Here is a 20,716-nt window from a genome sequence, read left to right as displayed (position 1 = left end):
AAGAAAATGGAAGAACAATAATACCAAAAACCTAATATAAAACAGTTTTCATAAACAAAAATGGTCATATTTCTAAAAATCAAAGCTGTAAACATGTTCTTCCTCAGGCTAAAATAATATAATGTACAGCTTAAAGAAAGAAATATTGGATACTTATCACAAATAAGTTCTGCCTTACAATCCAGAAATTCTGATTTCTTTTCATCGCAAACAAGTACTTTACTCTTAGCGTTTTTAACATACTGTCAGCTCCTAACAGATAACACTGGCTCTTCCAAGGCTGTCAAAGTTATCCCTGAGAGCCAAATACAAATAGGGTTATGAAAATAAAGTTTTAAATTATTTTAAAGTGCAAAGAGCCAAAGTGCACATCGCCTGCCATAAAGTGCACCTTGCTGTGCCATCAAGAGACAGAAAGCTGCAGGATGCTGCTCTTTTGGGCACTGTTCTCTGCATTTCACCAGGGGACACAGCGTACAGAGAAGGCACTTTAGAAGCCCTCGAAGGAAGGGTGCCATAGAAATATGCCTACTCAGCACGAGCTGCTCTTCCGCACCAGTCCTTACACCACCTCCATCACCACAGTATTCCCAACACCGCGCCCTGCAATGCGCCAAAGCTATGCCATATGGACCACGGGCTTTTTCTCGCTCTCACCTTGTCATGCCTCCAGCAGCCCCATTAGCAGGGTGGTTGTGTCCAATCGCTTACACCCCTGCGACACAGCAGTCTGTAGACACCAGGTAAAACCAGGAACTCCCTGGCAAGTTCTGTGTTTCTGAGGTCCCCTGGCAGCTGTTCCTGCTCCCCATGTCCTTGAAATGATGGTACCTCTCCCCATAGGGAACCAGATTCTGCCTCCCTCCTCAGTGACGAGTAAGTACCAGATCTCTCCAAGTAATCCCACTGACACTGCTAACAGTACCTGTGGGCTTTTGCTCCTACTTCCACAAACCATAAAGCTGGACTGGGGTTGGAAACAAAAGCACACAATTTGCTGTTCAAAAGCACATACAAATTCATAGAATTGTTAGGTTGGAAAAGGCTTTGGAGATCATCCAGTCCAACCATACCTCTCCACTATAAACCACACTTTGAGCACCTCACCCACTCATCTTTTAAGTATCTCCAGGGATGGGTACTCCACCAGTTCCCGGGGCAGCCGTTTCCAGTGCCTGAGAACCCTTTCAGTGAAGAATTTTTTCCTAATACCTAATCTGAACCTCCCTTGGCACAACCAGAGGCCATTTCCTAACGTTTGCTCATTTGATACCACATTATAATTGAGGCTTTCCTGCAGGAAAGATACAGAACAAAAGGATGGCAATTGCACTGTCCAAAGACACTACTCCAGACAAAGAAAAGATGTCGGTTGCTTTATACACTACAAATTGTAAGCAAAAGCGTAGTTATGGTTATTCAACTAGCTATCTCCCAACACTTTCCTTTGATGCTACAGGAGAATACTGCTCTCCTTTGAGTTTCCTTCAAGTCTCCTAAATATTCTCCCTTACTACCCCCAGTATTTAAGGAGACGCTGAATATTCATGCATAAATGCTCCAGGTCTTATCACCAGATGCATCCTCCTTCCATGGAATAGATTTCTTCTTGTTTCTCCCGTTGGAACAGGTTGGCAAAACTTGTCCAGCCTTCTGGGACAAGCAGAAACTACATTTGCTTAAAGCTGTGCATTTTATATACCTGAGGAACAAAGACCTTTTCTTTTGTCTCATAGATCTTCAAAGAAATTAGCAAAAAAGATCCAATAATCTCACCAAGGAAAGAAATACGAACGAAGCTGAGGATATTTACATATTCCCATTCAGGGTTTCAAGGCCTGTTCATGTCTCTGCTGAAGCTAAAGCGTGTAAGCACTGTGTTTATAAGCTAGTCAATCAGTTACTTCAGCAAGGTACTTAATTTCCCTCTCATAATCAGATTGAGCTTCAAGAAATGCAGAAAACAGGAAATATGAAGAGCTCCTGCAAGCCAACAGTCGCCAAAGTGATTTTCTTTTGTGTGAAGTCCAATCTGATTATGAAAATGCAGAAGTGGAAATCAGCAACTAGTATCTAGGCACCCTTGATAACTTGTTATCTGCCTGGAAGCCAGCCTAGTTGTCTCTGCAAGGAAAACCTGCAGACAGAAATGTCAAAGAACACAAACATTGTACACGCTCAGATTAGACTTATTTTTGTCAAACTATTTTCATTTTGTTAAATGCAGCTAAAATAGATCCCTATGTTCTTCGCATTTTCTCTTGCAACAGGCAAAAAGCCACAAATCCTCACTGGGGAAACAGTAAGTCTTGATTTATAACTGCAAAAACAATAGTACGTATCAGTCCAAGGACTATTTTTTAACGTATCACCCTACAAAGGAAGGCATAGCCATGCATGTGACAGTCTAGTGCAGGCAAAATTCACAATACCTTTTTTAATTTTCTGTTATCAAAAGGCTCAACCTCACATCAGAAAACCAGAACAAAGCCCCAAAATTACAACAGGAAACAGAATACATCATAATCAAATAAAAAGATTTGGATGGGTTATGCTTACTTCAGTGGGAACGGAATCAGATTGCAAGACTCGTATTAACTTAATAAGGTCTGGTTTATTGTTTATGAAATTGGGTAAATGTGCAACATAACCAACAAGATGTATCTCATTTTTTTTTTAAATAAAATGGAACAATATGGGAGCTAAGAGCCAATAAGAACATTGTAAATAGTCAAGGCAAATCACAATTTTTAGTATTTTGTAAATTAAGTTGCCCTGGTAGAAATGTGGCACCTCAAATATTCCTACAGAAATGTCAGAAAAAGACACAGTGTTAAATTACAAAAGTATGTAGGATTTGAAATATACACAGATTAAAGAATAGAACCAGGATTAGAGGCCTCAGGAGGTAGGGACTGGGAATGCCATACAGTATTAATTAATGGCAGAGGCCACTAATTTGCATGCCACAAACCCCAAAAAGGAAAAAAAGCAGTGAATCTGTTGGTAGGACAGAGACACTAACTTATCTTTTTGATAAAGAATTTAAAAAATGCTGTCTATGGATTCTAAAAAAACCAAAACTTGTTTACCAGGCAGGAAAAAAAGAAGCAAATGATAATTAAAGTGTCGTGGACCTGCTACCCAGAACACAGCTCTTACATTAAGTCAAGAACTGCAAAATGAATGGGGAAACATTCAATTCTTGATTAAAATAATTTGGGGGTTATGAATGTTTGGGTAAAATTAATTAACTATGACGTGGTGTTTTCTAGTTCCACAGCTCCTCTTTACAGAAGCAGCAAAAAGTGAAAGTATGAGGAACCCTAAAGAACTTTAAGCACGCAGAGAAGAAAACTCTGTTTCTCTGGACCCCAAGAATTCATATTGAAAAACCCCAATGTTCCTCCTGTACCTTTGCTGACGGCAACTCTTCCAAAGCAAACACTTGAAATCCGTTCTATAAGATGTCTCTACCCCGTTCCTGGGAAGGATAAAATAATGGGGAGGGACCAGAGAATTGTCATCAATACTCAGAACAGGTTTTATGCTGGGAAGAAGGAAGTCTCCCCTTATAAAAGTCTTTCAGATCCTGAAGGAAGTATTTTGCACACTAGACTTCATTCTTTCCCAGAATTGACTTTCTGATCTGTGAACACCAACGACAGACGATGCCTAAAAGACTTCAGAAAAAGTCAGAGGGAGAAGGCAAAATGTCTAACTAACCTGCTCTCCTTCTAAACAACGTAGAGATCCTAAAGGGAGACCCAGCTCCATCTCCAACAAGGAAAGGGTGTACACGAGACTGCCCGATTTATATGCCACCAGCACACACACACCCCTTCTGACAGCTCCAGCACTGCTAACTTTCTCTAGTCTCAACTTTTAAACACAATAAAAGGCCATCTTATTGACCGTAACTGTTTGCATTTGTTCTTCTAGCTTATTCAGTATGCAAATCAAACATACTCACTCTATGTGCTACCCCGAAGTACCACTACCCATGTTCCAATGTGGAAAGATACACTCCAGTAAGAAACTCTGTTTGCTATTATGCTGTCTACCCATTTCATTTTTAATTAACAAATTTACCCTGACAAGAATAAAATATACCCTTTTCTAAATGCAAGCTTCCAGTTACTTTCTGCACCAGAGCATTCGGAGTTTTTAAAGAGTAAACAGCCTCGCACAGAACAGCAGAATCGCAAAACACTCCTTTTGATATATAATCATATGAGCCAATTTCTTTCTCTCATTTGTTCATGATACAAAGGACACTTTGTAAAAACAGTATGCTACACTGGAATATTGGCAAAATAATTAATTTCTACCCGCTTTGCATTTAGGCAACTAGAAAGAAGGCATAACCAGCAGCATGGAGTCAACCAATCCTCCACCAGCAAAACCTACATGTTCTAAGAAACATTCTGATTTTTGTAGCCTGTTCTTTAAGATTATTTCTGAACATAACTGATGTAAAAGAAAGGAGAAACAATACACAGAGCTGAGCAATGGGATAACAAGCATATGATTAACTAGGCAACTTAAAAGTGAATCCATGGGAGGAGATTATTATGTCATCCTAAATAGGTTGATCTAAATAGTCAATTCTTTTTAACATTAAGTATTTTATTTACACCACTTCACAGATATGGCTTAAGCCATTGTATTCGGGTTTAGAGGCTCTCCGTTTTGGATTGAAAGTAATGATTTTCTTACAATATCCCACAGAGGGGACCACTATACTGTAACAGCTGATACCAAAACAATAAGGTTATCTCCCAGTTGTGAGGCTCAGCGTCAAATACAACACAAATTCAAGGGACAAACTGTTCCCCAGCTAGTAAAAAGCTATAGATAGCTTTAACAAGTGACTAGTTCAAGCATCTATCCTTAATTTGGTATGAAACTTGCCTCTGAAATCCAGTCAACAGGTTTTGCATTTACAGTAGTTGTGACAGAAGTCAACAGCCTCATAATGTTTTCAACTCTCAGAAAATGTTTCGTTTTAAGCAAAAATGCCTGTTTAAGCAAAATCTTTACATAAGAATAACTAACTCAAATCCGTTACTCTCTAAAACGCATACACAAGCCTTCAGTAATTTGAAGAGCTGCCCACCAGCACAAAATTCACACCCTTGAGGCACAAGCACCACGTCAGACATAGTAATTCTAAAGAAAATTCAGACCCAGACATGCCCAAACCAAAACACAAGACAGCCCTGTCCTTCAGCTAAGAAGTCCTGGATTTGGCTACGTGAAGTGTCAGAGGACTAAATTTATAGAAGAGGCTGAATTATGAAGTGTAGATGGAAAGAAAGGAAGATCAGACCCTGGAATACTCAGGATACCTCATCACAAGTACATAAAAAACTCACATTCCTAGGTTGTCTACCAACTATTGTCTTATAAATTAGGTTTTCCTTGCAATGTTAGTAGTGATTCAAATGCAAAATTCATGCTTGTTAGTATCTAAACATATGACACCCTGGGCTTAACAGCTAGCACGACAACAAATAGTTTTGTGGGCTTAGGTTTTTCTGTTCTGTGTTGTCAGACATTGTTTTAAATTTATATACAACACTCAGCTTGTCTTTCTAGTTCTAGACTAACTACACCGCTAATCCCATAACATAGATTACTTGGAAACAAAAAGCAAAGCTTCACTTTAGTAACATGACTGCATCACTTGTGCCATTGACATAATGGGAACTGGAGAGAAACTACAAACAGTAACAGGTTTAGCAGTATATTCCTGATTTTTGTTTGAAATCAACATTTAATGCTTGAAGGATTATTGAGAAACTGGCATCCCATTTCCATTGAGGATGTCATTTGAACTTCTTTCAGTATAGAACTGGATCAACTTTAACTGCTGTGATAAACTATCCACCATTTCTCACACTGATGTGCACTACAAAAGACTTACGTAATGCACAAAACAGTCATCTTAGCCAATGGTTTTCCTCTTTCATGTAGCATAAAAGGCATTGTGATTTTCTACACTGTCTCAAAAACAAATAAAATAAATGCCCAAAGCATTACACATGACACACGCCAACTCATACGGTACCACAGAACGGCCTCTGTGCAATGAAAAGATTAACCGCTACTTTTAATTACACCCAAGTAACTTTAGTAAGAGTGAACACTGCAGTAATATCTATAAGCACAATGACCACATTAGCAGAACACCAGTGATGAAACCCCTGCCAACACTGCTTATACAGGACTTTTTTTTTTTGATTGTTTCTTTTAATCAAGACATAAAACCGTTACCAAGTTCTGCTGTTTGGGGTATTTGCAGAGCCCTGCAAAAAAATCTGTAAGCCTAGGCAGCTTTAAAGAATGGAACATGCAGTAGTAACCATGACGATACAAAAAATGCTTTTGCTAATCTTTTTCTTTCAGAGCACAATACTTCCAAATAACGGATGATTTTCCACTGTACTAGAACTTTTGGTTGCTGCTCTCTGGGAATCTAGTCCTCCAGTCCTTGTCAACCTGAAAACAAGTGAACAGCAATTTGGGGTGCACTAAGAACACCGAATGAGTCTGAATCAGTCCACCTGCATCTTTAAGTGACTGTGGTGGAAGGACGTCACTTGCTGGCAATGAGGTCTTACTTCATTGCTGGACAGAACAGGTAGAAAAACTTATTACCTTTCAAGATAATTACATTGCAAATAAATGGGGAATCTAAAAAAAATAATAACAGAAAGGCAGAACGGTATTTCTATGGAGATCATGAAACTGCTGCGGTAAGTGAGAATTTGGCCCTCAGCAGGCTGCCTATAAACTTGAAGCAACCAGCCCGGAACTCCTCTGCATTGATTTTGTCTTGGTGTTGTACTAAGTTGGGAGTTTTAAGCGATTAAAAAAACCTAATAAAATGAATAAAGATTCTTCAGAAATTAATCCTTGTTCTCTACTATTTCTCCAACAGACTTGCTCACCAAACTAAGATAACGCTTTCAAAAGATGTATGGGATTTGGATCTGAAGTCACACTTGGAAAAGTGACTAAAGGGCTGATTTTCAAAGGCATTAAGATACCTAAAGATGCATTAAGCACTTAGAATTTTTAAAACTGCCTGGGCATCTAACACCTATTTAGATCACTTAGTCCTTTCTGAAAATCCCAATGGGCAGTTATCTGCGTTTTATGTGTCTATATGCCTTTGAAAATCTGTACCATTAAATACTTAACAACCCAAGTCCCCCTGGCTTTTAATGAGACTTAAGGTCCTAAAAAGTCTAAGTACTCCTGAAAATTGGTCAAGCCACTCTCTCTGGTCCTTTCTTCTCTCTTTTAAAGATCTTTTGAAGAGTCATCTACTGCTGCTTATCCATAGCAGGTCAGTTAACTACAGCTTCAACACTGCCAGACTTTCACATTGTGCCATGCACACTCCATTTTTACGTAGCTCAACAACCAAAGGTCCAGACCACAGACTGCATCCTTCTAAAACTTTCTGAAACTCCCAAAAAGAGAATTCATACCGAATTTCTCAATGCCCCAGAATTCATTGTTTCAGTAAATACGACACAAAACGACTGCCATTTAGGCTGACAGAAAACAAACAACACCTTTTAATTACTGAGCAAGGTATTCAAATTACTGCAAACAAGCTCTGAAAGACAGCCACACAGCAACAACAAACGTTCAGAGGAAACTAGAAGAGGAAAGAAGTTGTCAACAGGCTCTTTAAACACGCAGGAGTCCCACAAAAGAAGACAAACCTGAATTCTGAAATTTCTTTAACAAAAAAAAAACATATGAAAGCAGAAATTGCATTCCCTTATGCAAACGTTTGAATGATTTCTCTCCTGATCTCCTTTAATGTCAATGGGAGGTAACTTGCACTGACCACGTTCCCAAAAAGGAACCGATTTGTAAATTAGGAACGCAGGGAATCAGATTGCCACCTACAGGAAAATTTAGCATTTATTGTCAAGAATCACTCAAAAATAATACAAATTGCCATCCTGCCAAGCACTCTTTCAGGTTTAGCTATTATTTCAAAACCAATTAGTATTTTCTTGTGTTTAACTATGCCATGAACTTCCTAAATCTAGAAAGCCATTAACACTCCTTTTTATTTGAGTACTGGTTAAAAGTTCCACAGTCCAATGACAAAGCAGCAGATTGCAATCATATCTCAGTTAAAGAATTGTAAGGCTGCTTACCTGATACAATCGGTGCTAGCCTGAATATGTCTGATAGTCTGCTGTTAACTGGTTCATAAGGGGAATCTTCAAGCAAGTCATTTCCTAAAGACAAAAAAATATTTGGATTATTTTTTTTTCCAATACAAGAATTCAGGATACGATTCTATTGGTTAGTTTTACTCTGAAATGAAGCTACTTTGGAACTGCGGAAAGTACTCCTCTCTAATTTGCGTGGCTATTTCTCCTACCTATAAAAACATCTGAAAGCAGTAAGTTGTATAGCCCTGTCAGTAGTTCTTTTCTCTCCTTCCTCCATGGATCAGGTCATAATTTGCAGAGACTGCCTGTGACATCACAGGCACTGTCCCATCCCACGCAAGCGGGAGAGAAGCTGGAGCAAGGATGTTCCCCTTCATTTACCCTAACAGCAGAGCTTTTTGGCAGAGGAGCAGCCCAAGTAACAGCCAAAACCGAGCATCCTTGGAATAAAACTCCCAACAAGATGCTGTCAGAAGGGAAACTTTTTATGATGAAAACATCCAAGAGTAGTGTAATTTGTTACGAAAGCTAGAACAAAGACATATACAGACTCATTAAAACATCCCAGCTGATGCTTGGTTAAACAAACAGAAAGGGAAGGCTTCCCCCCTTTCTGCAGAAGCACCGAGGGAAGAGTTAAATGGGGACCACACTGAAGTGAACGATTCCATCTTCAACCCCAGAGCAAAACAGGGACAAAATGACACCTCACATAAGGATTGTTCTCAGCTGACTATGGGAAATTTGCCGGTGCCCCCAAGAACAGACATCCCAAGTCAATCACTGTCCTATCCCTCCTAACTGGCACTTCCACAGGCTCTGGGAAGCAAAGGCTTCTTTTTTTTTTCCTGCCTCAGCACACCCAGGGAAAGCTGCTAGTAAAGACAGGGAAGGAAAGAATAAACTTCTTAAAACAACACTCCTCTTCATATGACTTTCAGCAGAGAGCTAAGAAACTAGTTCCAGCGTCCTGTGATCTCCTTAGGCGAATCCTAATTAAGGAGCTTAAATATTATTAAAGCTATCTCTCCAACTGATTTGGTTTTGGAGCTTTCGCACTTTCTAGCGCCCTTATCTTTTGCCTCTGCTTTACAAAAGTCAGCTGGGTCCCCCCCGGGAGGAAACCCTCCTCCTTGTGGATTTCCCAACCAGAGGAGACCGAGCAGCAGCTGTTCTGGAGTGGGATGAAAGGTCCTCAGTTCGCAGCTGAAGAGCACAACGTGACGGATGGGGGTCAGACCCTGGTTTGGGGTCAGCGGCCGGAGGGGCTGCAAACTCCGCCGCTGCTGCACCAAGGGGAGCGTCGCGTTTCTGTGCTTTTACAACGTACCCTGTAAGCTCTGGTACATGCTCCAATAAATGCGCAGGCAGTTCTTCTCCTTCTTCATGCCCCTCTTGCAGCGGCAGTTGTACAGAGACTTCTGCTTGAGAGCTTCCATGGCGCTCCTGCATTCGTCCTTGGCCTCCAGGCCCGTGGCCCGGCTGAAGTTGCTCTCTTTGCCAGCTACGCACTGCCTCAGTGTCCTGAATTTCGTACTACAGCTCTGCTCCTTCAGACACTGGTCGCTGGCTTTCACGCAATCCAGGCGGTCCCCCCCTCCGCTCACTTCTGCGGACAGGAGAACGTCTAGAGAGAGGAGACACAAAAAAAACCCCACAACTCTTTCATTGAGGGATTGAAGATGGTTTCCACAAAGCGGGAACCAGGGGAGCACCAGGGGAGCACCAGGGGAGCACCAGGGGAGCACCAGGGGAGCACCTTGCAAACCTCCAGGCTTGGTACCACACCAAAAAACCAACACACAGGGGTTTTCCAAGCTCTCAGATCCACTTTGGTGGGAATCCAAGCAAAGAACGCGTTTAACCCCGGCTGGTGGAAGGGGGGGAAAGGGAAGGAAGGGGGGGAAAAGGGAAGGAAGGGGGGAAAAGGGAAGGAAGGGGGGGAAAAGGGAAGGAAGTGGGGGAAAAGGGAAGGAAGGGGGGGAAAAGGGAAGGAAGGGGGGGAAAAGGGAAGGAAGGGGGGGAAAAGGGAAGGAAGGGGGGGAAAAGGGAAGGAAGGGGGGGGAAAAGGGAAGGAAGGGGGGAAAAGGGAAGGAAGGGGGGAAAAGGGGAGGAAGGGGGGGAAAAGGGGAGGAAGGGGGGAAAAGGGAAGGACGGGGGGGAAAAGGGAAGGAAGGGGGGAAAAGGGAAGGCAGGGGGGAAAAGGGGAGGACGGCGGGAAAATGATAGGAAGGGGGGAAAAGGGAAGGAAGGGGGGAAAAGGGAAGGGAACCCACAAGGGTTAACGCGCCTGGCAAAACAAGCATTCTTTATTCCTCAGCTCCACTTTGGTGAAACAAATAACCTTCGGATCGGAGTGTTTAACTGAGGGGTTAAACATTCGGCCTCACTTTCCACGGTAATTTCAATTACATCCCCGAACAACCTGCTCGGAGATAAGCATCCTCACTGATTGATATTCGCCTCTTTCTGCGTCAGTCACTTTTTAAAGGCTGTACAGATTATCATTTTTTTTTTTTTGGCTTATTCTACACGTATAAAGGTAAAATTTATGACCCCCTCCCCTCCGTTTCTCTCCACGTATGATGCTTTTGCAGGAGAACAAAGCAAATTAGATTAACTCCCTCGTCTCCGCCGTGCCCCTCGCCACGCTCCCTCAGACACACGCAGATGGAAAAGGCGAACATCTCCTGTGGAAAAGGAACCCGTTTGGGCTGCAAACCCCTCGCAGGCAGGCAGGCTGCCAGGTTCGGGAGCTGTAATCCTTCAGCTGGCTCTTGCCACCCACCTACCCCTCCCCAAGACAGCCTTATTTCATTAAAACGAAAAGTTTCCCCGTAACTTGCGAGAACCCAATTTAACAAGAGGCAAGTAGGTAAGTCGGTGATCTCCCAGAGCTTTAAATAGAGACCGGGTTAACTGATGCGAGGCAGAGCCCTAAAAACTACTGGAAACTTCACTGTTCTGCCTAAAATAAAGACTGACAACCGTCAGGGACGCGAATCCATCAACGCTGCGCTTTGCTTTATGAAGCGATGGAGAGACAGAAAGCAGCAACTTACCCGCTAAGGGCAAAGTGAAGTAGAAGATAGCGAGAAACATCTTGCTGTCTTCGGATGGTTTCCCCAGGCGAGCTGATGTGCCACAACAAAGAGGATCAGCATGTAGATATTCCAAAACCGCCGAGGTCCAAAGATTCCAAGTTCAGATCCATTGAATTCAAGGGAAAAAAAAAAAAAAAAGAAAAAAAAAAGGCAAAACAAACCCTTTCTCTTCTTCACCGCTGCCACGAGCAGCGGCAGGAGCAGCGACACAGATGTAGAGGGGTTTTTTTTTGTTATTCCTCCTTAGGTTTTAAGCAACCTGAAAGCGGAGTTGAGCGCGGAGCCGCCCGCCCGGGGATGCTCGAGCGAGTGGGAGCGGGGCAGGAGCGCCGGGCGCCTCCTTGGGTGGGCAGCGCCTCTTCCCAGGGAGGGACCGACAGCGCACCGGGAGGAGGGGGGGGACCCGCGGAGCCTGCCCACCCCGCCCGAGCCACTCGCAGCCCCCGCCTGGGGCTCCCCGGGGCTGCCCGAGCTCCCCCTTCCTGCTGGGAATGTCGCCTCTCCGCCCCCACCCCGCAAAGCGCAACTTTATTGACTCGCGGGGGGATGGAGGGGGGGGGGAAGCGCGCAGCTTGCGCGGGGGCAGGGGGCAGCTGGGAAAGTTTGGCAGGGGGAAAAATGGGACAGGAAAAGGCAGGAGGGAAGGGGAGGAAGCCACGTCGGGAGGCGCGGAGGGACGCTCCGGTTCCGCGGAGCCTCTTCACACGGAGGGGTGCTCGGGATGCGCGGAGCCCCTACACACCGAGGGATGCTCCGTTCCGCGGGATGCGCGGAGCCCCTACACACGGAGGGATGCTCGGGATGCGCGGAGCCTCCGCACACGGAGGGATACTCCGTTCCGCGGGATACACGGAGCCGCTGCGCGGGGGACTGCTCCCTTCTGCGGGATGCGCGGAGGCCCTACACACGGAGGGATGCTCCGTGCCGCGGGATACACGGAGCCCCCCGCACGGGGGGATGCTCGAGGTGCGCGGAGCCCCCGCACACGGAGGGATGCGCCGTTCCGCGAGATGCGCGGAGCCCCCGCACACGGAGGGATGCGCCGTTCCGCGAGATGCGCGGAGCCCCCGCACACGGAGGGATGCTCGGGTTCTGCCGGAGCGGGAGCACCACGAGCGCGGAGCTCCAGGAGCGTTTCCGACCCGCGGGAGAGGCGGGGGGAGGGGGGGGGGGGCGGATGCCCAATGGGAATGACCGCGCTTCCCACCCATCCCCGCCCTCCGCGGGGGTCCTGCCCCTTCCCGCCCAGCCCGAGGGGCGGGGGGCACTGCCGTGGTGTCCCCCTGTAGCCCCTCGTGAGGGCGCTGCCGCGCGGAAGAAGCGCCCCTGGGTGCGCAGCGCTGCGGTGCGGTGCGGGCCGAGGGTAGCGGCTTCCACTTGGCTCCGGAATAAACAAAGCGAGCATATGTCCCATCTTCGTGACAGATGGTTCACGCAGAGAACTATTTAGTGGCTTTCCCACAGTCGCTACTATGTAGCGCTCCCCCGAAACGCAACTAAATGCAATTAGCCCAAAATAGCATCACTTCCCAGATTTCCTTCTTTCCGTAAGTGGAAAATTTAATTCAGGTGTTTTTATTTTTTAGCTGCAACCAAATGTTTTTATTTTTTTTTTAGCTGCAACCAAATGTTTTTATTTTTTAATTTGAAAAAAAAAATAATCAGTATATCTTTTACTTGGCAACGTCGCCAACAAGAGATTTGGCCCGTTTGACTTAAGGAATTTGCTTCTCCTCACAATAAATTTTGCCTAAAGGAGTTTGCCTCGCCTCATGAGACAGGAGATGATCAGGCTGGCCACTTTTATAGCGAAAACTGGATGGCAGATGGAGCTAAATTGTTGTAAGGTACTTCAGAAACACTTATTTAAAAGCTTAGCATATGCCAGGAGATACAGAGAATGCGACATTCACAGAACCCGAGTGGAAGCTTTGGTTTTTTGTTGTTATTTTCCTCTCCTGCCACTTTTCCTTAACAGACAGATTTTATATTCCTACAAAAAATCCACCCCAAAAATCCACAACTGCCCAGAGTACTGATTTGCTCCATAAAGTCATAATAGCGGTGTCAATTCACAGCCGTTTGGGTTTTAGTTATTCAAGATGATGGGGCATATTCTGTTATATGGTCACAAAGCTATTACCTGCTGCAAATACAAGGAGATAATTGGAGAGAAACAAAGACAACAGCCGGATTCCTGGAGTAGTTCAAGACAATTAGAAGGTGCTAAGTTGGTGATAGCATTGATAATGCAAGTCAGCCTCAGCCTTTGCAGTAGCTCCTACTTAATGAAACAAGTTGGCCTTGCAAACAGCTTCAATACCAATTGAACCAGTGTTACAGAGAGGTGATTGCTTCTTCACTAGTAATTGTCACCATGATAAACTTTGTATAAAGTTATTTGTATGCCTAATACAGGGGTAGCATTATTCTCCTGTTCTCTGCAATTATAAGTCGGGAATAGCTACAACATTCACAGCAGAACAAGGCAAACGGAAATAAGACTGAAATCCAAGCTACTATTTACAAAACCATTCATGCATTAATGTCCTGAATATATATATATGTACACACACACACAGACACATATACACACAGAGTGTTGTTTGGCATAGAAAAGCGACACATTGCAAATCTCTGCATTAATAGCTACTTTTGCTGCTATAAATCACAGCTTTGGTGGGGTGTTTACTATTACAGTGGAACTGAAATCGTGTTTTAAGTGTTAAAAACTGAATAAAATGTTACTGACAGTTCAGAAATAACAAGACAGCTGGAAAGCACCCGAAATGCTGAAGATTGTCGCTAAACACTCCTCTCGCGAGCATTTTGACTCATCTCTGAGAAACTATCACCCAAAGTGAAAAAAAAAAGGTTAAAATGTCTCAATCCTAAAAAAGTTTTAATGTGCAACCATGTTCTGAAAAAAGAATCCCAAGGAGAAAATCCATGCTACAGAGATGCTTAGAATGTCCAAGCGCTATGCACTCTTTAACAGGACTGTACGTGCGAGAAAGCATCTTGCAAATCACAAGGACATTTGTTCCACAGCAGAAATTACCAAATTTGCACTGTTTTTTTCTTTCAGAGATGGAATTATTTATAAATTTTGTCAACTTATTTCCAGTCTTTTTAAATTAATCTCTAGATGCCCTCCTTTCCATTTATTACTAAAATAGTTTCCATGTCATCCTAGCACTGAAGCGACACAAATACTTTACTCTCTTCCTAGAGAATCGATGAGTTTTTGGGTAGGTGAAGTCACGTGCGTATTGGGCTGGTGTCACCTTAGCACACAAGGTACACAGCTTTCTGGATCTGACGTACCAGGTTGTATTAGTATTGCTTATATATACTCTGCCGTGAATCGTAGCTACAAATCATTTTCAGGTTTATTAAGAATATAAAAAGATACCAGACAAAAATCCATAAGCCACTCTGTGGCTGGAGTCATAATCCTGCTCTCTGCACATTCTTTTCCAGTCCTCTGAGGTAAAATTAAATCAATGGACGCGTTGCTGTTGATTCCAGTCAAATCGAGGTCTACCCTACAGTTTGTAACTGGCAATCGCTCAAACCATAAGGCTCCTCGGTCAAATGAATAATAAAAACAATAAACCATACAGAAGTCCTTAAAGTGAACATTTTTAAAGATATTTAAGCTGGTTTTCTATTTTGTTGACCGAGTTCTATTAAAAAGTTCCAGAGGATCAGTATTATATAACATACAAATTGCAAAGTACAGCTGGTAAGGACACACGTTTCATTAGAAGACAGATGACGACATAATCACCACCGAGTTATTGCTTAAAGGACATTACAATATAAATAATGTGGAAGACAGTACTAACTTCTTCAAGCTACTTACTGCCAGCGTAACAGCCGCTGCTTCAGTCTTAACATAGTTTTAGTTACTTGGTTCTTTCTAGTTCTCTATACTTAGCTGATATTCATTCGTCGAAAACTTAATAAAGAAAAAAAGTAGCGGGGAGAGAAGAGTTATTTGATACTAAAACTTCCATATTGAAACAGTGCTTCAATCAAGTAGGTCAAGATAAGTGAACCCCTAACTATAGATGCTTTTAAGCTTCCTATCACCTTGCAGGCAGAACACAAACGCTCTGAATGCACCACCAGCGTCCAACCGCACCTGCACTGAGGGCCATCCTTCAGGCCAGCCATACAGCATCTACAATGTCAGAAAACTCTTTCTCTACATTCAGTCTTACTGGATTTCCTGCTGCCTCCTCCTTTGCGTGGAAATTAATGTTTGACAGCAAACGTTCAGAAAGGTGTCACGTGCAAAAGGAGCTGACTGAAAGATTTGCCGATGTTGTTTTGCAGCCACGTGCAAAAGCCGCAGTGTCGGAGCAGTGCATCGAGTTGTTACAGCTGGCGGCAGTTCGGATGACAGCCTACGGAGCTGGAATTAATACATTGACTGGACCACAGTTAGCCTGCAGATTCCCTTTGCCATCTCTGCCACAGACCTCCTTTGAAAGACTGAACCCCGCAAGATATTGAAGTTGGAGCCACGGAGCCACTGAGCCCCAGGGAAAGTTACACAGCATTATCTGCAGGCCCAGTAGATCTGTAAAGAGAAAGTATGCTGAGGATAAGAACAGTGCCATGAACTTTAAATAGAATTATTTGGGGAATGAATAGGTGAAGCAAAGCTGGAGCTGAACTAATGAGTCAAATGGAGCAGGTGGGAGAGAATGAGCAACTGATGGGAAAATGCCTGCGTGCCATGGGAGCACAAAATGTAGTGTTTACACAGGAGGCTTTATTCAATAATGAGAAAGGGAGAACAGTCAAGTTAGAGAATTACTAGGGTCTGGGGGAACAATTTGAACTGCATTTTTTTGTCTTACATTTATCTGTTTACCATGGAGTCAAAGCGTCTTGTGGTGGGAATAAGGCAAGAGGGATTTGCTCAAGGCATTAAAGTTTTGTAAAGGACAGATTAAATAACAGTGCTCCAAAAATCAATTTTGAGGGGCTTATGAAGCCTTCAATGGGCTTTTGCAGCACAAAAGCAAGATTGAGTTTTTACTGAACCTGTCATTTATTTGGGTTTAGAGCTTTCAGTAAGCATCAGGAAGAAAACATAAAACAAAAGCAAAGTAAGTAATGAGCATTCACACAGGAATCAAATAAAAACCATGTGGAAGCTCAATCCAGATCACTGAGTGACTTTAATTGATGCAGAAGTATAAGAAAAGAAAGTACCCTCTGTCTCCACTTTAATCAGACCTGGTAGTGAATTCCCACAGCTCCTTCTTGGCCAGGAAGTTTTTCCTGAACTCTTGCTTCCCTGTCCTCACCAGAGGTTGTGTTGGGTAGTATCGGGCCACCTGGAATGGAAAAAAAAAACCAGGCTGTAAAATTCCTCTGTGTGTTCCTATCTCGTGTGTGACCCCGATTATGATTTCAGAATAGATGCATAACTACTAAAACAGTACTATGTGCTTCCGAGAGCTTGTAGTTAAGAAATGCAGTATAGTCGCTTCCCTCCAAGATTTGAAAATAGAGACAAAACTGCAGCTACTTGTGAAGTTCTGTCTTATACAAATGATTCCATCAAACTTTAAATGCTGATAAGCAGAGACATTCGATGTTTGCCCGAACCGGGAAGGAAAAAGTTGTTAAGGCAAAGTGATAATAGTTGTATCCCTCGATTTATGTCTTGTTGCCTTAAAAATGGAATAATACAGCCCTCTAGCTGTTGGGAGAGGCAACTCAGGCAGGCGTGGGAGAGGGGATTCGTGTCTCTGCAGCAGCAAAACGGGCTGAACTCCGTGGCAGAAGAGGATGCAGTCAGCAAAGAAACGTGATGTGGCACAGGTAAAAGTCTCAAAGATGAAACAAACCCCATAAAGTAGCATATATTAAGTAGTAGCAATTCGTGTGCCTGTAAAATCTAGAACAATGCAATTCAGATGCTAAAACAGCATCATTTGAAACTTGAGTTCTAAACAGCATCCACCTCCAGCATCGCTTGGGTATCAGGGATCCCATGAGATTCAACCAAGGCCACAATTCTGTTTGTTAACTCAAAACCTTCATTTTGTTTTTAAATTCCTGCGACTGCCAGCAACGTGGTCTTAGGAAAACCATGTAATCCCAAACCACAAGAAAGGAAACCCTACTTTCTACTGAAGTAAAATATACTTACATTAGCAAATCTCATAATCCTTGCAGAAAAGCTACAGCTCCACAAAATGATTTACTGTAAATAAGTCTATTGCTGTAGGAATACAGCATTTCAGGGAGCATAAAAAACCCCGGCCATAATTGTGGAAATTATTAACATCTCAGAACACTTAAATCAGGTTTTTGAATAGCACATGAGAAAGCCTGTAAGGAATGAGAACGCCCGTGTCTTCCACCTGCATACAGCTTCACTTAGTGTAGGTTCATTCCACTCTTGTGTTTAACTGAAAGTGATAAAACATCTCTGTATAAAACCACGTGTGAAATAAACACGCGCATCTCTAGCCAGTGATGGATATTCAGTTTTCACTGTTCATGCTACACCAGATATTCATGCATTGACAGAGCAAGGAATATGAAATCACAGAGAAATATTTTGCTTTCACTTACTGCACTTAATTTATTCTAAATTATAGAACTAAATTTGCCCTGACTTCTGCCTCATGTAGGGAAGTTAAAAAAAAGACACATGGAGGTTAAAGTTATTTCAGAATTCAATGACTACAGGCAAAATTTTCCTCTTGGATTTTCAAAACTGTATTTTCCTCTATTTTTGCTAGACCAGCCCTGATGAGTAAAATAATTTTTCCTCCTGATGGTGAACATCACCAGAACAGTAATCTTATTGGAAGTTTCTCAAAAGGTTAGCGATTCTGTCGGTGTTAATTTTTACAATCTCTGTTCAATCAGTCTTCCTCTGAGGTGAGAAAGTGAGGGTACAAAAAGTCTGTAGAGATCTATACTTGAGGTGAAAGGAGATCAAGAGAAAAAAAATAGAAGTGGAAGAAATGTAAATGCCTTGAGAATTCATTGTACAGAAAAGGCAAAACTGACTATTCTTAGACCTCTGACATCAGATGATATCTGGGGTTTGGTTGTTTGCTTTGTGGGCTTTTTTACTGGGAAGGAAGGAGGGTGTTAGTGGGTTGTTTGGGTTTGGGGTATGTGTATGTGTTTCTGTGGGGTTGTTTTGTTCAAACAAAAGGAGGGGTTGTGGATTGTTTACACAATTTCCTGAATAGCTGCAAACTCTTCAGGGAAAATAAATGCACACAATACAATTTGAAATTAGATGTTTGATCATTAAAATGATGCAGTAAATATGGGATAAAAAGTAAATATTTCTGTTGACTCAGCAACAACATCCCCTTAATTAACACATGCATTTTTCTTTTATAATTTAGGAAGAACCCTACTATGAGATAATTCTCCTGTAATCCAATTGATTATCGTCTGGAAGCGGTGCTGAAAATCAAGACCTGTTTGTTCTACTGAAATGCCACATAATCCCATTACGTGGCTTCTCTGTTACTACTTCTGTCAAACCCCGATGACAGCAGAACACCCACCGCGCACTGTGCTCACCACAGAGGTGAACGCAACAGACCCTTCTCAATGGCAACTCTCAAAGCTTAGAGTTGTATCCGGTGTTACTCGCAGTTACCTGTTTCCATGCTTTTCTGAGAGCATTCGTTACATCAACTACAACTCTGCCTGTTAAAGAAAGTTTCCTGGTTTAATCACGTGGCGCATAGTTAAATCTACAGCACTTTCTGTAGAGGAATCTATCTGTTACGTGCTGGTAACACCAGTAAAACAGCTTTTACGATGGAATGCCAGCATCTTTCCTGCAGCTTTACTAGCAGACATAATTCAGATGATAAACAGCGATGCCCGCTTTTAAATTATGAAGGTGAAGCATTCAGGCTTCCTGGATACTGTCTAAACTTGATCCTGACTCAAGTCATTTACATGGAACTGCATTCTGAATAGTCCTAAATAAACCATATCCAGACCTGGCAGTAAAAATAATGAAATGTAAAGGTCTCCACACCTCTGCCTGACCATGAGGGATATGAGGGTGGGTTGGCTGTTTACTTCAAGCAGACACACCAAAGCCTCTTAATCTCAGAACCATATTTTATTAGAACGGAAACTAATGGGTTAGACCGAGTTTTCTTTTTTAGGAGAGAAAAGTCATTTTAGCTGGGTGGAGCAGACTAAAGACAAGGTTTGAAAACAAACCTTCCCCCTGCTGCTGTATGAGTGGAACTTGACTCTTTTTCTCCATGTGGTTTCCTGACTTGAACAAAGTTGACTCAGACTGTCCTGGACTTTTTTTTTTCCCCTTTTACCATCACCTCCAAAGGTCTCCTCTGATTTTGGTCAGGTACTCAGAGAGAGGACCCTTAGTGCTTCTCAGAAGCCCTCAGAACCCATCTCTCTGCCGTTGCTGACTTTGTCATATGTGCCTTGCTATCCACTGCAGAAGCTTCTCACTCCTTCTCTCTCTAGGTGGCATGGATGTAAGGTCCAAGCCTAGGAGAACACATAAGCATCTTCTGTTGTCCTGGGACACTTTTCTAACACTTGGTGTAACATTTGAAACCAGCAATTAGCAGTTTCTTTGCAAAAAAAAAAGCAGGTTAAATAAGCACCTATTTTAATTTCCACCTTTACGTCTCTTCTCCCATGTAACAAGTGATAGGATGAGAGGAGATGGCTTCAAGTTTTGCCAGGGGAGGTTTAGATTGGATATTAGGAAACATTTCTTAATGCAAGAGTGGTAAAGCACTGGAAGAGGCTGCCCAGGGCAGTGGTGGAGTCTCCATCCCTGTGTTCATAAAGCATGTAGCCGTGGCACTTGGGGACATGGTTTAGCAGGCACGGCGGTGTTGTGCTGATGGTTGGACTGGATGATCTTAGAGGTCTTTTCCAATCTTTATGATTCTATGAATCAATCTGACTTCTAGCTCAGGTTTTCCTCCACACTGGTGAAAAACTATTGGTCCACGAAAAGGAGGAGTGTGCTACAGACTATAGAGGTTGATGTGTACAATGTCTATGAAGCACTTGAAAGGACAATGTCCTGACCCTAAAAAAGGTTAACAGCCAATCCTGTAACAAACTGCAAGAGCATCCAGCATACAAATTGTCAAATGTCTGTTTGCTTCTTACAAACAATACTTGAGAAACAGTTTTAAAGGCCACAGAAAGGGCTGCAGATATGAGCCATTGAACCATATAATTTATTTTATAAATTGGCAAAAAGACTAGAAATCTGAAGCCCCATATAAGGAAAAGAAGGAAGTTTCTGATGAACTCATCTTCATTGGAATTTTTGAGTTGTTAATTTATGAAAACAGGAAAAACTACGCTTGCAGACAAAGTATTAAGATAAAATGT

At 42.8% G+C, this 20,716-nt stretch overlaps 1 protein-coding gene and 1 long non-coding RNA gene across 4 annotated transcripts in view; both read right to left on the bottom strand.

Moving 5' to 3' along the window:
• GFRA1 (GDNF family receptor alpha 1) overlaps positions 1–11,769 on the bottom strand; it is a 168,996-nt gene extending 157,227 nt beyond the window's left edge. For both annotated transcript variants that reach the window (XM_054070988.1, XM_009570572.2), the window contains exons 1-3: positions 11,273–11,769; positions 9,541–9,837; positions 8,190–8,273 (exon numbers count right to left, since the gene is read on the bottom strand). In XM_054070988.1, coding sequence (XP_053926963.1) covers positions 8,190–8,273; positions 9,541–9,837; positions 11,273–11,312 — 421 coding nt within the window. In that variant the 5' untranslated portion in view covers positions 11,313–11,769. The remainder of the gene's footprint in view (positions 1–8,189; positions 8,274–9,540; positions 9,838–11,272) is intronic.
• Positions 11,770–14,093: 2,324 nt separating this feature from the next.
• Positions 14,094–20,716, bottom strand: part of LOC128852660 (uncharacterized) — a 30,963-nt gene continuing 24,340 nt past the window's right edge. Inside the window, exons 5-6 of one of the 2 annotated variants that reach the window (XR_008450630.1) lie at positions 16,547–16,671; positions 14,094–15,905 (exon numbers count right to left, since the gene is read on the bottom strand). This is a non-coding gene — a long non-coding RNA (uncharacterized LOC128852660). The remainder of the gene's footprint in view (positions 15,906–16,546; positions 16,672–20,716) is intronic. The other variant, XR_008450629.1, reaches the window with a different exon arrangement.

The sequence above is a fragment of the Cuculus canorus genome, chromosome 7 (genome assembly GCF_017976375.1).
Source record: "Cuculus canorus isolate bCucCan1 chromosome 7, bCucCan1.pri, whole genome shotgun sequence".
Lineage (NCBI taxonomy): Eukaryota > Metazoa > Chordata > Aves > Cuculiformes > Cuculidae > Cuculus > Cuculus canorus.
This window is presented reverse-complemented; position numbering and strand designations above follow the sequence as displayed.